The 17,139-nt window shown below is 36.0% G+C and overlaps 1 protein-coding gene across 1 annotated transcript in view; it reads right to left on the bottom strand.

The window, feature by feature from the left end:
* ZCWPW2 (zinc finger CW-type and PWWP domain containing 2) overlaps positions 1-17,139 on the bottom strand; it is a 121,313-nt gene that overhangs the window by 54,539 nt on the left and 49,635 nt on the right. Inside the window, exon 4 of the mRNA XM_080814961.1 lies at positions 14,409-14,568. Within this exon, the coding sequence (XP_080671087.1) occupies positions 14,409-14,568 (160 nt within the window). The remainder of the gene's footprint in view (positions 1-14,408; positions 14,569-17,139) is intronic.

Here is a 17,139-nt window from a genome sequence, read left to right as displayed (position 1 = left end):
AGTCAAGGAAAATAATACATGTGTTTATCCACCCAGTAAGGCCAGAGGAACGAAATCTGCAATCCATCAGAAATTCGTATCTTCTGTTGCATTATATTTTAAGATTGCTTCTTCACCTCAGAGTTAATCAAGATACAATAACCCGAAGTTGTAGCAGGATAAATCTTTTTTTTTTTTTTTTAGATTTTATTTATTTATTTGACAGAGAGAGAGATCACAAGCAGGCACAGAGGCACAGAGGCAGGCGGGGGGGTGGGGAGCAGGCTCCCTGCTGAGCAGAGAGCCTGATGCGGGGCTCAATCCCAGGACCCTGAGATTATGACCTGGGCTGAAGGCAGAGGCTTAACCCACTGAACCACCCAGGTGCCCCTAAATCTTATGCTTCAAACTTGAATGTGTAAGCAGTGTCCCATTACTGATTTCTGCTAAATAAAATACAATGTAACAGCCCGCATCCAACAAGGATAGGAAAATTGATCTCAGTCATTTGGGGGCTCACCTCTTACTTTGCCTAGGTTCATATAAATTGTAATGAAATTAACAAGGCCTGTGAAGACAGATCATTACTCTACAACCCATAGTGGTTACATGAATAGCAACATCTTTGTTCTAGTCCCTTGAAGTCAGACAGTCTAAAGCTTATGGGCCACACCCAGACAAAAGAAGTTTTTTGGAAGTTGGGAACCTTAATGGCATGAGTTCAACCTCCCTAGGTGAACCCTGGTGCTATTCTTTTCTGAGGAACTGCCACTTGTCAGAGCACTGACAGACTTTTGAACTCTTCCAAGTCTAAAAGGATCTCTTCCCTGCTCAGCTGCTCAGCTGCTCCTGCCTGTCCCTCTCAGAGGCACTGACTTCTCTGTTCCCAGTCCACCCTTCCCACCCTCGAGGAACTCAGGTGGGGAAGACAGGCAAGCTATGCTTTTGACCTTCACAAGAGAAAACTCCCCTGACACATGGGAACATAAGGGGCCTAACTACTTTTTGGAACAAGCGAAAGGGGAAAATACTATCAAAACAAATATTATCAACCAACCACTGGTGTTTGGTGGGCTGGGGACGAGCATTTCTTGGTTAAGGGACTTCGAATATTAGAATAGATAGGTAGGTGGTAGTCTTTCCTCCTCTCCCCTTGGCACCTTACTTCCTTACTCCACCTATGATTTTTCCTTAATTTTCCCCCATAGTACTCCTTGACAACTAACATACCTTATATCTTTGTTATTATTTGTTTGTTTACTATGGGTCTTAACCTACTAATTTAAGTCTTATGAGGGCATTTGAATTTTGTTTGTTTTGTGCACATCTGAGCCTAGGAGAGTTGTAAATAATAGAAGCTCAGTAAATATTTATTATTATAAATAGACATCTTTTTGTTCAGGGTGGCACTGACAAAATCCAGTCAGAAAACTGGAGATGAAAATGAAAGCTACTGCATTTTTAATCCTGAATTATGTGATTAACCCTTGAAGAGTAAAAGAAAAATTTATAAGGATGAGTAGTATTGGGCATTATGATATGGTAATATTCCTTCTAAGATAACATAGAACTTTTCAGTTCTTGTATAGAAATCAGATCTGTAAAATACTTCATGGGCCACTGATTTGTTCCATGATATTAGTAAGTATATTTTTTCTTGGAAAAAAAAGGTGCATCTAATTTCAAGTAGTACCTAATTTTAAAACTAGAGTAATTCAATCAAATCCTTTTTTATGTAACCTATTTGGGAGATGGTAGAGCCTCACTACTGTCCTGTAGGTACAATAGCAGTATCTATAATCCAAAATTATCATTTTGGTTACATTAAAGTTAACTGCAAAAAAGTACTTAAAATTTAGAAAATTTATATTTTAGGACACAATGTTGAACATATATTAAAGATCTGAAAAACCAGAATCATAGGTATTTAGCCTGCTTTACTGAGTTTCATAAATTCATTGAAATGACTTCAAATATTGACCATTACTTTAAGTTATTTCTTACATAATATGCCGTTAGAAACATGAGACTGTAATTCATAGATTTCATAATCTAAAAATATATGAAAGAATTTTCCTTTGAAATGCATCTCTACTGAATGTTTGAGGTACTCTGCCTGGTGATTTACGTTAATTGTTGGTATTTATACATTCAGACTTGCCGTGTAGGTCGCTGACTCTAACCATGCATTGCCCTGATGCATCGTTCTATTTACTATCACACCAAAGCTATCGCTCTTCTCCTCTCTTGGGCAGATTGTTTTCACTTAAAGCAATTCAGTAGAAAGCTAATCACAGGATATCTTGTCTTCCTTAAATTGGATTTCTGCAACAGCAACCAGTAATCTAGACAGTAAGAACATTCCCGTTCCTCTGATGCACACTAGAAGATAGTCATATCACACCCATTTGCATCACACACTTCTTGGCTTCCTCCCTCTTACCTTTCATCTTTAACATAGGCTTATATAATCTTCATATAGTCGACTCTGGATTATTTAGATAGTTTATTTCAATTATTGAACACCTGAAGGAACTATTGCTTTCAAAATCTTATTAACCTATTGTTTACTCTACGTTTCCCTTGCACATAAACAGGAATTTTGCTTACTCTAACTCAGCGGGACTTTAAGATCAAAATAACTTATGTTCACTCTCCACACTACTGGAAAGTGTGAACTACCTAAATTGACAAAAAAAAAAAAAGTTCTAGTTTTGCTTAGTCTGATCCTTTACAAGGATCTCAGAGATTATAGATTATGTCTGAGAGACAATACTGAGACACTGAGAATGCAATGAGTACTAGCAGAGAAATTAGGAAGAAAGAGTAAGAAAATCTGAGTCCAATTACAGTGTGATTCCATTACTTGGCTCGAAATATTGGGAATTACCAAAACAGGAACTGAGCATTCCTTGGGAAGGTGGGTGTAGAGGGCAGAGGAGAAAGCCAAGCAGTTTGAAGTAGTCCCAGCAGAAAATCAGAAAAATAACAGGATACCAGATGATGCACTTTTTATTAACTTAGATTTTGATATATATTTACTAAGTAATCTGAAGATCTACAACTGCTACATGCTGTGGTGGTGGTGGTGGTTTTTTAAAAGAAGTCCCAGTCTGACACTTTAGGGTGGTCTATTGTTTAGACTGACATTCTTCTGAAAACCGTTTTTATACAACCAATATATCGGTCACTTAGTTTGATGGACATGAAACCAGATTTTGAGAAAAGGAGAGAAAAAGAAGAGGGCTCCAGCAGGGAAAAAATCAACCGCCACCAAAGAAAGAAACTTTTTAAAAGGACAGGGGAGTCTAACATAATTTTGCTGAAGATTTGTCTGGCTTCATTAGCATCACAAACTTAAATATACGTATATGTTTCACACACATACACACATAACACAACATAATAAAAAAACCTATTTTCATAAATATTTTCTTTAGCTAATTCCAGTAAACATAAAAAATAAGTATTTATAGTGAGATAATCTGCTATAGATTGGTGCTTGAGATTCACTGAGGAACTATATAGACTCACAGAACATTCCTGAGTATGTAGGTTCAGGAATATATGTATTTGTATACATATATATGCAAATATATATCAGAAATACATACATACAAATATATGTATATATGCAGACATGTGTGTATATTTTTTTCCTAGTTTTATTGAGAAATAATTAACACACATCACTGTGTAAGCTTAAGGGATACAGCATGATGGTTTGTTCTGCATATGTTGTGAAATGATTACCACAAAAGTTTGGCTAATATCCATCTTCTCATATAAATACAATAAAAAGAAAGGAAAGAAGAAAAAACCAAAAAAAATTGTTTTCCTTACGATGAGAACTCTTAGGATTTACTCCCTTAACAACTTTCCTATATATCACACAGGAGTGTTAGCTATAGTCATCATGTCATACCTTATACCCCAGTACTTAATTTACCTTATAGTGGGAAGTGTGTACCTTTTGACCACCTTCCTCCAATTCCCTTCCTCCACCCTCCACCTCTGATAACCACAAACCTGATTTCTTTTTCAATGAGTTTTTGTCATTGCTTCAATTCCACATATAAGTGAGGTCATATGGTATTCATCTTTTTCTGTCTGACTTATTTCACTTAGTATAATGCTGTCAAAGTTTATCCATGTCATCACAAATGATAGAATTTCCTTACCTTTTTTATGAATAATAAGGAATAGTAATATTTTTAAAGAGCTCTATGATAATGAGCAATTTTAGGAACTGGCAGTAGAGCAAAACAAAACAAAGAAAACAAATCCTGGCATTGAGATACCAATGTTTGTATTAATAATAACCAATTACCACTAAGGTTACAAGAGAACAGATACTAGGTTTTAATGATAGTCACGAAGAGGTCTTAAATCTCTGGCTAAGAATCAATACATGAAGAAGAAAGCTTTCACATCTTTGTCCAACTTTGAAAATTCTGGTTTATGGCTAATTAATCAAGTTGGCTGAATTAACAGCAGGAATCAATAAGAAGGATACTGTGATCTTCTAGTTTATAGATGATAGCTCATTATGAATTTGGTATGCTTATGAAGATTAGAAGCAGATAGCCCAGCACATATTTCAAGCAGGTTGACACATAATGTAAAAACCTGGTATTTGTAATCAGAAGACCTAGGCTTGAGTCCCAGTTCTGCTGTTGTGTGACCTTAGGCAAGTTACTTAACCTAAGCTTCAACTTTCTTAACAATGAATGACGATCACATGAGAGAGTGCATGAAAAAGTACTTTGTAAACTATAAGGCTTTTTTTCAAATGTTCATTATTAATGTCATAACTGATCAGGACATAAATATTTATCATTTGGTTTATGCAATCCAAGATAATGAGATAGGAACTATTCACAGAAGGGAGGAGTTGACTGGGTACACATTTTATTTTCATAGGAGTTCTGTGAAAGAGTCTACTATTAATTTTTTAATTTACTAATTATCCAATACTTGTGTAATGCCATGTGTCAGGAACAGCTTTAAGCACCTCACAAACAACTTATTTTAACTTCCTAACAAGCTCATGAGGTAGGTACTGTTGCTATCTTCATTTTACAAATAAGGAAATAGAGGTATTGAGTTTAGAACTTGCCCAGGCTCTTATAGTTAGCAAGTGACACAGTTGGTATTCATATATAGGCTATCAAGCTCCAGAATTCGTGGGCTCAACCACTATAATATTTTATTTCACTAAAAGGCAATTCTGTAGGGGTGCCTAGATGGCTAAGTCAGTTAGTGGTCTGCCCTTGGCTCAGGTCATGATCTCAGGGTCCTGGGGTTGAGTCCTGTGTTGGGCCCCCCAGTCAGTAGGGAGTCTGCTTCTCCTTCTCCCTCTGCCCCTCTCTCCTGCTCATGTTCTCTCTCTCTCTCTCTCTCTCTCAGATAAATAAAATCTGTATTTTAAAAAAAAGGCAATTCTGTTGCACAAATATCAAAGATGGTATTATGAAGAGGTTTGCAGCTCATATCATAAGAAATAGAAAGTATCAAAAATAACAGAGAACTTCCATCTGGTACTTTCTATATCAGGTCATATTTATACTTCTTTGGAAGTATATATATATTATTAATTTATATATTAATTAATATATATATTATTAGTCATTGAAAACTTAAATCACCATTGAACATATGGTTAAATATTCAACTTTATGTTACATATGTTTTTTTCATAATTTTTAAAAAGAATAAAAAACTTGAATTTATTGTGACAATTTAAAGAATTTTACATATTCCGCTTTCAAGTTGTAGACTTTTTTTTTAAAAGATTCATTTATTTGAGAGAGAGAGAGCAGGAGGGAGGAGAGAGAGAGGCAGAGAGAGAGAGCCCCAAGTAGACTCCCTATTGTGTGTGGAGCCCAATGTGGGCCTCCATCCCGAGACCCTGAGATCATCGCCTGATCAGAAATCAAGAGTCAGACACTCAACCAACTGAGCCACCCAGGAGTTCCTCAAGTTGTAGACTTTTTATTTTGCAGAACTAAGTATATCATTAAGTCTCTAGGAAGAAAGCTATTGTGAACACTGCTACATAAAATGACAGTACTAGTAATGAATTATTAGTAATAAAGTATTACTAATATATTGATGAAACAGAACACATGAAGCAAAGTGAACACTTGAGTCCATGGGTAATTTTAAAGCCTGTGTTCACCTGAAGTGTGGCTATCTCCCCCTGCTCTGGCCAGGCTGTCTGTTACAGTTAGGGATATTCAACAGAACTGGGAGGATAGGTTTAAATCAGCCATGAAAATAAGCATGTGCTTATTTGTCCTGAGCCTTAAAAATGTCAGGATTGGCCTAATGGATTTTAAGCAATAGTACATAGAGTTATCAAGACCTGGACCTAAAGGAAAGTTACTTGGCTGGTATTTTCTACTCCACGTTTACTTGTTTTTTTTTTTTTTTTTTAATGGAGTATGTGTTTATGGGAAAACAATTGCTGTATTTATTACAGACAGATGCTCAGATTCTGTTTCACAAGAGAACTGTAAGAGCAGGTGGGAATTCCAGAAGAGGATGGTTAAATATGTGATGCAGAATCAGTACACATTCTGGGAACTAAACAAAATGGTGAGCAAGTGGTAATTCTGAAATTTATTTCCAAAGTTAGTTTAGTCAGTATTGTTTAGGGTTTAGGGAGAATGGGTTTTGACTGAGCCATGGACTAGTCCTGGTCTTTGGCTATAATATATGACATAATCAATCAATATGTGAGGGAATTAGAAAGAAATGAAAAAGGAAAGATAGTAGATCAATTGTAGACTTTCAGCTATATGATTATGAGTTTTGGGTTTCACTCTTCACTAATGGAAGAATGTACCAAAAAGTTACTCCATTATTTACTAATTTAAGAACCCTAACATAAGACTCATCTTAAGGCAGACTTACTCATAGGGGGATGATTCTGAAGGCAATTTAGTGAGCCTTGTATTTTGGCTTAAAAACAATGTTCTGACTCTGGTTCTTTTAAGAGAAACTAAACACTTTTAGAAAATTGAGAAAGCTATATGTTGGAATTTCTTAGAAAAGATTACTGCTGTTCCAGTGAAGAGTCAACATGAAAAACCTAGGTGATACTTAATACATTTTTCATGCATTTGATGATGGGAAAGGTAGCCACCTGTTCTATCCTTTATAAGCTGAGTATAAAGTTGGCCATATTATTTGGATTTGGACTTTTTAACTTCAGTAGAAGTTCATAGCTATCTAAATTCATAAGAGATGAAGTCGGGGGATGACAGAGGTGAATTCAAGAAGTTATTTGGAGCAGCCAAGTCAGCATACATAAATGTGAGTGAATCAAAAAGCAGAATAGAGATAGGGAAAGAAACTGGTTTCATTCAGTTGCAAAGAACATGAAAGATAGTATTTCCTATTCTCCTTCCAAATTCCATCAAACAAATCCAAAGTACTCTCAAGGCATTGCTGATATTGGGGACTATTCACTCACCAAGGAGTCAGATTAAGAAGGCTCTAACTTATCTCCTGCTTTGAATAGTTCAGAGCACTTCTGTTTACATTAACCTAGAAAAGCACTGCAGCAATGGCCTCTTCAGTCATGTACTAAAGAATCAAAGGATAAGATGATCCATTAGCTTTATTTCCTCCCATTGCTGGAACTATCATGTTGGTTGATAGAAAACACTGAAATTATATCATTTTTCACATGAGATCTTAAAAGAAAAGATATTATTCATCTTATTGTTCTTGGTATCTTCTTGTAGATGTAGGTTTCTAAGGGAAGGAAATAGGTAATTTTAAAAGTATACTTCACCTGTACTTCCAATGAATAACATCAACTAATGTCTATTAAGAGCCTACTATAGTGACTACATTTACTGTGCTGAGCATTAAGTAATGTATAAAATTGTCAAACCACTATGCTGTCCACCTGAAACTAATATAACATTGTATGTCAGCTATACTTCAAAAATAATAATTTAAAAAGAGCTTATTATATGACAAAGCAGTATGCCAAACGCTTTGCATGTAGTATCTCAGTTAACCCTTACAACGTCTTCATGAGGCAGATACTATTTTAACCTCCATTTTAAAGTGAGGCATGTGGGATTCATGAAGACTAAGTGACTTGCCTGAGGTTAATTATCTGGTAAGCAGCACAGCCAATGTTCAAAACCAAAAGAGCATGGCTCTAGCACCTGCCTTATTAACTGCTATGACAACTTAATTTTTCCCCCCTAATATCCACTGCTATGGAAGTTTTCTTGGTGTATTTGTCACAAGTTAAGGTCACAGTTGCAGAAATGTGTCTAATTCCCTTAACCTCTCTCCAGGCCCAAAACTAAAGAATGCTTAGAAAACAAGCACACAAATAAAAAATCTTAATCCAATAATACCAAATTTACAGCAAATTTTATATCAAATATGGCACTTGTATAATAAAAACTTACTGAGAGTTTGATAGCTATACAATTATTTGCCAGCAGGAAATAGCATATATATATAGATGGTCCCCAACTTATGATGATCCAACTTAAAATTTTTTGACTTTACAATGGTGCAAAAGTGATATACATTCAGTAGAAACCATACTTCAGATTTTGAATTGAGATCTCTTCCTGCGCTAGCAATATGTGGTCGATACTCTCCCAGGCAGTGGGAGTAAGCCATAGCTCCTGGTCAGCCCACAATCACGAGGGTAAATAACCCATACACTGACAACCTTTTGTAGCCATACAATTATGCTTTTTTCAATTCCAGTACAGTATTTGATTACATGCAATATTCAATGCTGTATTATCAATTAGACTTTGTATTAGATGACTTAGCTCAATTATAGGCTAATGTAGGTGCTCTGAGAACATTTAAGGTAGGCTACACTTAACTATAAGGTTGAGTAGATTAAGTGTATTAAATGCATTTTTGACTCATGATGTTTTCAACTTAACAATGAGTTTATCGGAACGTAACCACATTGTAAGATGAGGAAGATATATATAGCAAATGTAGTTTTCCACTGAGTTGGCTAAACAGATTTATATCCACTTTCACTCCATTACTCTAAGAACAAAACACTGCCTGATGATCTAGTTATAAACTAATTTGCTAATCCTTATTACACATTACATTCTTAGAATTTGGATCCTAAAGAGCAGAACACTTGCTCAAATAGATCTTAATCCAGATGCACTTGTTATGACTATTGCAAATGTAATTTGAAAATATCTAGAGTTCTGCTTCACACTAGTCCTCCAAAGGGGAACATCAAGGGGCAAATAAAGAGAAAATCTACGAGAGGCTGCCATGATTCAACATGTATATTAGAATTATAAGGTGAAAATTTCCCTCATTTTGTAGGTACAAATCTGGGAAAACATTCAACAATAAATTAGGCCACTGTGTATGAATAAATAAACTGGCATGGTATAGAAAGAGAAATAATTTGGACTTTGGAGTTAGATTTTTTTTTTAAGATTTTTATTTATTTATTTGACAGACAGAGATCACAAGTAGGCAGAGAGGCAGGCAGAGAGAGAGAGGAAGAAGCAGGCTCCCCGCCGAGCAGAGAGCCCGAGGCGGGGCTCAATCCAACGACTTTGGGATCATGACCTGAGCCGAAGGCAGAGGCTTTAACCCACTGAGCCACCCAGGTGCCTCTGGAGTTAGATATTTTAACTCTAATAATTATTGCATCACCTGGTAGCTGACTGACCAGCTAGACAAGTGGCCTGAATCTCAGTTTCTTCTATATGTCAAATAGTGACAATGCCTATCTTCATGGGGCTGCTCTAAGACTTTGAAAATTATATGAAAAGGATCTACCCAATTCATGGCCTAAGGGAGAGACTCACTATACTATATTATTGCTGTTTGTAGGCTCTTATAGCTGTTGGAGTCATCACACTGCATGCTGATGTCAGAGTCCTTTGTTGCAGGATATTTACTAAACCAAATTTATACTCATTACATTGATCACCAGTTGGTAATTTCTACTCATATGTTTATCATTATATGGCAAAGAAACAAACTTATTTAATACATTACTGTAGGATAGCAAGTTGTATTATCACATCTATTTACAGACTTGCAAGAGTTAAGAGTAATGTGATTTCAGTCATTTGGCCAAATTCTTAAGGGTACTAAAATTTCAGAATGGTTCTTCTAAAGATATAAGTTACAAAGAACTGTGACATCCTCCATTCCATCATTAGTGTATCTTTTGGAATAATCCTAGGTGCTTAACACAAGGTCTATATCTTCTTCACATTGTTTACTTATCTGGTGGGGAGAGGGAGGTAGTTTGCTAAGAGTGGTCAATTCAGGGATCCAGTCTGAGAGAGCATCAAATCAACACTTCAAACATGATCAGTCCCAGTGCCATGGGAAAGACCGAAGTCTGGAGGATGTTGCACTGCACACATTTGCATGCTCAAAGAGGTAATATTCATTAATTTCACACAACTCTCTTGCCCCACCCCACCCCAATTATCAAATGTGCGATTCTACTTTGCAACAGGAAGGAAGAGACTTGGAAAGTTCTGGTGAACACTATCAATGACTCTTCCAATTAGGAAGCAGAACTGTAGGAGCTGCAGAGCTCAAGTTAGCAATATGGCACTGCTTCCTGGAAAATACAGGCAATTCCACAATACAATGGGTAAATGCTCAAACGATATCCGGAACCCAAAGAGATGGCTGCATACCTACAGGTATATCTTACATACAATAGTAAGCACACTACTAAAATATATAGCCCCCCAAATCAGTTCACATCACGAACAAAATAAACCCCTACATTTTACCACAAGAGCATCACAGCATCAGGGTTGAGCTACCTACTTTTCTTGGCAACATGAAAAACTACAAAAGTGTAGGCCAAGCAATTATTGGTTGGAGTACATTTCTTATGTCCAAGAAAAATTATAATGACTCTATATAACCAATAAGATAGATGATCAACTTCAACATACTAGAAATATTAAGATCAAATTATATATCAGCTTTACCAGCAATATCTATAGATTATGCATAATGCTGAATGACAGGAGTGACCTTAAAGCTGTGTTCAGTGAAAAAGATCATTACTGGGTTTGACATGCGAACGTATGGCAGTAAGCATAATCTCCAGGCAAACCTAAGTGAAAGACTAATCAAAGAAGTAGAAGGCAACAGGAAACAACAAGCCATAAGCACAGTTATATTACTACACTAGTAGAGATAAAGCTGACAAAACTCTGATGCCTCAAGTTGAGAAAATTTAGTCAGTGGTTCTTACTCTCCGGCCTGCACATTATATTCATTTGACAGACTTAAAATTACTGAGGCCTGGCCCTACTCCAAGAGATTCTGATTTAACTGATCCACTAGCCTGGAGCCCAGGCATTACCATGTTCTTGTTGGTGTTGTCATTTTGTTGTGATTTTGTAAAGCTTTCTAATGCATAGCCAGGCTCAAGAAATGCTAAACTAAGTCATGTAATCTATCAAACTAAAAAATAAACTTGCAAGTATTGGTTCTTCAGACAGGTATCTGCTAAATATAAAAGAACAGCATTTGTGCTAGTGGGGAAAAATTATTTTCCATGCATTAACACTTTAAAAAATAGCCATTCAGCACATGTTCACATCTATTTTCTTTAAAGGGAGATTTCACCTGTCTTTATAGCTACTGATTTTATAGTAAATGAAAAAATAAAATGTATCCATAAACTAATATAAATCACAAGTACACAACTAAATATCATGTTCAACTCTTTTTCTAAAGTATATCCCAGTGTACCTATGAGAAATTTTATTTATTGTGGAAAACCTTATCATCTGTACCAATCAATAGACAGTGACAGCTCTGTTGTGCATTCAACAATGAAATTAGTAAGTCGGTGGTCCCATAAATATATCAACAAGGGGAAAGTGACTATTCAAAAAAAAAAAAAAAGCTTGGCAAACACAAATTAGAAGTTAAAATTTTCATAATCTAATGCTAAAAAGATACTTCATTTTCTCATAAATGCATATAATGTCTTTCTAAGATAACATATTTCTCTCCCACCTTAACATATATACTGTAAAATATTCATAGTCCATATGCAGCAAAAACTCTAAAATATTTAATCACCTGGTAAACTAAACTTACACAAATTAGGATAAAATGATATTGAAATAAGGTATGAAGTAAGATTTAATTGATTAAAGCAGTGAAAGTTATAAATGCCTATCATTCTTTGCTGGTTTTAGAAAAAGAGATCAGACAACCTGTGTAATATGCATCCCACCTCCACTTCTAGAGAAATCTTTAAGAAAGTCCACATTGTCTACTACACATTAATTTTTGTGTGAGTGATCTTTTTTCATTGGGGAAAGGGATGTGAACTTAATATCCAGATCAATGTACTACAGTGTAGAGAAAGCATTTGAGGATATGAGAGCCCTGGTGCAGAGAGGACCATTAAAAGATTAAATTTTGGGGAAGTCTAGGCAAGAGAATGGTAGGCTGGGGTTACTACTATTTCCATCTCTCAGGTACAGTGAAATCTCAGCTGTCCCTGGACAATACATATTTTGAAATTACTCTTTTTCAATCAATTTCTCATATGGAAAATTTTTGGCCATTTTTCTACCTTGGCTGGCAGTTTTTCTGAGTCAACTTTCTTCCCTTCTATTTCTTGACTAGACTGGGGCAATGAAGTGTCAATGTGAGTCTTCCCTTCCGGGTAAGCAGATCCTTAGACTGGCAGAAGTGGGGAATTAGGACACAGAGGGACAATCTGGCATGTGCTTGATGAATTTGCGGTAGAAGGGAATTAACATTTCAGCCTTGAATGAAGAGACCCACAGAGAAAGGCACCCAAATTATATCAGCTCCAAGGGAGCAAGTAAAGAAAAGAAGACACAGATAAAAAGAGTAAGGGACAAAGAAAGAGCCTAGGAAAGGTACCCTGAATGACGGTAGAGGAGAGAGCCTGCCCCAGAGCTTGTAAGCACCCAGTGGGTTATTCACCTAAGAGCACTTGGTTAGCTGGAGGAGTAGGGGAAGGAAGAGGGGAAACAATACTTTATTTTTTTCTGTCCTCATCCTTGCATTAGGGGGCTGCTTAATTTAAGCAGCCTTGAATTGATGGTCTTTGTAAGAATTTCTAAGTTTACTTTAATGTTTTCAGAAGGTTAAAAACTTATGGCTTCAGATGCTTGAGTTTGGCTTTGTTTTGCATCAGATTTTGCCCTTGTCCTGACACAATTCAAATCCCAAGAGAAATATCAGTTGAGACAATTTAAAAACTCACTTCTGGTTTTTACTTATATTTAAATATAATTTCTTAAGAATGTCTTGCTCTTTATCATATTGTCAGATCTCTAAGATTCTAAGTTCTGCTTCATGAGAAGCTAGCAGGTTTCCCTGTTCTTCAGGAAAGGGGAAAGGGCACAGAAAGGAGAACAATTCTTGTTTTCTGTGGTTGCCAGCAGAAGCGCCTAGGAACACATCCAAAATGTCAGAGCAGAGAAGGCGCCTCACATTAAGATGACTGGCTCACAACTACCACGAAATGAATGTCTGTATTTTATTCTGTACTTAAATATTTTTATTAGAATGGCCTTCCCTTTCAGTTGCTTTCAAGTTGGACGGGAAAAGATACTGCTTATACTAAAGATATAGCAAAAGCCCATTTTGAAGCACCTCAAATTCACACAGGTTTACTTATACTGTGGATTAAAGGACGTGCCTTAAATGTACATACACTTACATGTGTATTTGAAAATAGATATTTCCACTATAAAATAGAAACCATCCAAACAGCCGAAGGAACCCACATTTGACATCTATTTTTAAATCAGACTTCTAATGAAAGTATGGCTTGCAGATGAAAAGTTTCAATATTAGAATACAGACACAGATAATTGAATTGATTTATAATGACTAAGCTAAACCATGGAAATAAGCCCAGTTCACCTATTCTCATTAACCTGAGAGTCCAGTCTATTCATTAGTTGTAGTGTGTGATTTAAAGTTGAAAAAGTAAAAAAGATACTAAAGGAGTTAGTATAATGAAATATTCTCTTTGAAATTTGAAAATCTGGTTGCATTCCATAATTAATTTTCCCTGTGAGCTAGGCCTCCAACTTAAAGTCTTCTCAAGGGGATTTTTAAAAACTACCAAATGATAATCTTAAAATTGTTTCAAAAGGCAATTATGTAAAGTCCTCAGTTGATTTATACTGCATTGCCATTAGGAAAAGAAAATTTAAAACTACCCTACTTCCCACATTTTCTTTGAAAAAACTTGCTTAAAAATACAAGTATTCAATTTTAAACAAATAGTATATACTGTTTCATTTATATAAATATAAAAATAAATAATTAGATATCTCTTAGGCTCTGAAACAAAAATGGCCATAACTAAACACAAGTGCAAAAGAAGAAAGCTTTGATGTTACTGTACCTACCTTTAATGTGATACTATAATGTCCAACAAATGTTGCATTTATCCATGATCTTGAATGGGGATCTCCCAGGAATTCTATATGATATTGTTCAACATTTCCATCCAGGTCATAGATCACATATTTCCCTTTAAAAGGATCTGGGCAAAGTATCCCTGGCCAACTTCAAAAGAAAGTATTTTTAATTATTTCGATGCTTTAAAAAAGGCAGAAATCAATGCATCTGTTATAATCATATACCAAACTTTCTCCTTTGAATTTTAATAACTCACAAAACTTAAACATATTGACTTGTATCCTTTAAAAGTAGGATATTCATTTGATAAAAGTCATCAGTTGTACCTTTGTAGATATAGAAAGCTTTGGTAAAGTTACATATTTAAGATAAACATAAAATACAAAGATAAAGAATTATAAGACAAAAGAATGATTTCTAGGATCTGGAAGAGACATTTGGACACTGCTAATAGGAAAGGTTAAGATTCATGGCAAGTTTGAATCAACTCTAAGCAATAAGAATGCGTAATTACTAAAATGTTAACCCACTGGCAGAGCTTCTGATGGGGTAGGAGAGAGCTGGCATTTCCTGAACCAGGGCTGCCCAAAGGGTACTGATAGTGCAGGCTGTGATAACAACATTGGAGATTCTAACTACTGTGGGACAAGCAGAAATAGAGCCCGGCAGTTCTATATTGCCCCTCCTTGCCCCTCCCATCTGCTCCATTGGAAGGAGACCAAATTTATAAAAATTTTTAGTACTGGAAGTAAAATTTATCCTTTACTAAAAATAAACCTTTAGGGGTATATCCTTTTGTGCCATAAACCTCTAGAAATTCTACTAGAAATACGTTTCATCTTTTTCTTCGAGAAAAATAAAATACATATACAGTAACTAAGTTTTAACTATTTTACCAATCTTTCTGGACTCTGACCTACTGTTTGGAGTCTAAAGCAGGAAAGGAAGGCAGTAAATAAAGTCAGGAAGCGGTAACTAAGGGATGCCAAGTTCTACCTCAGTTTGCAGCTCCCTCGTGAAAAAGAGAAAGTGAGGATCAAATCAAATCAAATCAAATCTCCTCAAAGTGAGGAGATCCAGGCTCTGGCTCTGTCTTCTACCAGACAAGAGGCCTCAAGGAGGTAATGAGGCCTTGCTGTGACTCTGGTTCCTCAATGTGCTATTACAAAGTTCACATAAATATGTGCTTTATACATTTTTGGTTTTTGACAAATTAAAATATTATAAAGTGCCATCGTTATGAACCAAACTGTGTTTCCCCTCATCAAGTCCATACGTTAAAGTCCTTATAACTCCAGTACCTCAGAATGTGACTGTATTTGGAGATAGTGTCTTTTGGAATGCCCAACTGAGTTAAAAGGTGGGCCCGAATCTAACATGACTGGTTTCCTTTTAAAAAGAGAAGATTAGGGATTGTATTGAATGTATAGATTGTTCTAGATAGCATAGACATTTTAACAATATTTGTTTTTCCAATCCATGAGCATGGAATGCTTATCCATTTCTTTGTATCTTCCTCAATTTCTTTCATGAGAGTTCTATAGTTTTCTGAGCACCCTACCAAAATATCATCAACTTTTTTTCACAGAGCTAGAACAAATAATCCCAAAATTTGTACGAAACCAAGAAAAGACCCTGAATAGCCAAAGGAATGCTGAAAAGAAAGCCAAAGCTGGAGGCATGACAATTCTAGACTTCAAGCTCTATTACAAAGCTGTAATCATCCACACAGTATGGTAGTGGTACAAAAACAGACATACAGATCAATGGAACAGAATAGAGAACTCTGAAATGGACCCTCAACTCTAAAGTCATCTAATCTTCAACAAAGCAGGAAAGAATATCCAGTGGAAGAAAAGATAGTCTCCTCAACAAATGGTGTTGGGAAAACTGGACAGCCACATGCAGAAGAATTCATCAAAATCCTAGAGGAGAACACAGGCAGCAACCTCTGTGACTTTGGCCATAGCAACTTCTTGCTAGACATATCTCCAAAGGCAAGGGAAACAAAGGCAAAAATGAACTATTGAGACTTCATCAAGATCAAAAGCTTTTGCACAGCAAAGGAAACAGTGGACAAAAGTAAGACAAAGGAAACAGTCGACAAAAGCAAGACAACCAACAGAATGGGAGAAAGTATTTGCAAATGTCTTATCAGATAAAAGGCTAGTATCCAAAATCTACAAAGAACTTATCAAACTCAACACCCAAAGAACAAATCATCCAGTCAAGAAATGGGCAGAAGACATGAACAGACATTTCTGCAAAGAAGACATCCAGATAGCCAACAGAAACATGAAAAAGTGCTCCACATCACTCAGTATCAAGGAAATACAAACCAAAACCACAATGAGAAACCAGCTCCCACCAGTAAGAATGGCTAAAATTAACAACTCAGGAAAGCAAAGATGTTGGCAAAGATGCAGAGAAAGGGGAACCCTCCTATATTGTTGGTGGGAATGCAAGATGGTGTAGCCACTCTGGAAAACAGTATGGAGGTTCCTCAAAAAGTTGAAAAGTAGAGCTATCCTATGATCCAGCAATTGCACTACTGGGTATTTGCCCTAAAGATACAAATGTCACGATCCAAAGGGGGCACCTGCACCACAATGTTTACAGCAGTAATGTCCACAATAACCAAACCATGGAAAGAGCCCAGATATCCATTAAAAAAAAAAGCAGTATGTATATACAATGGAATGCTATTCAGCCATTAAA

The sequence above is a fragment of the Martes martes genome (genome assembly GCF_963455335.1).
Source record: "Martes martes genome assembly, chromosome: 1".
NCBI lineage: Eukaryota > Metazoa > Chordata > Mammalia > Carnivora > Mustelidae > Martes > Martes martes.
Note: the sequence above shows the minus strand (reverse complement) of the source record. Positions and strands in the feature narration are given on the sequence as shown.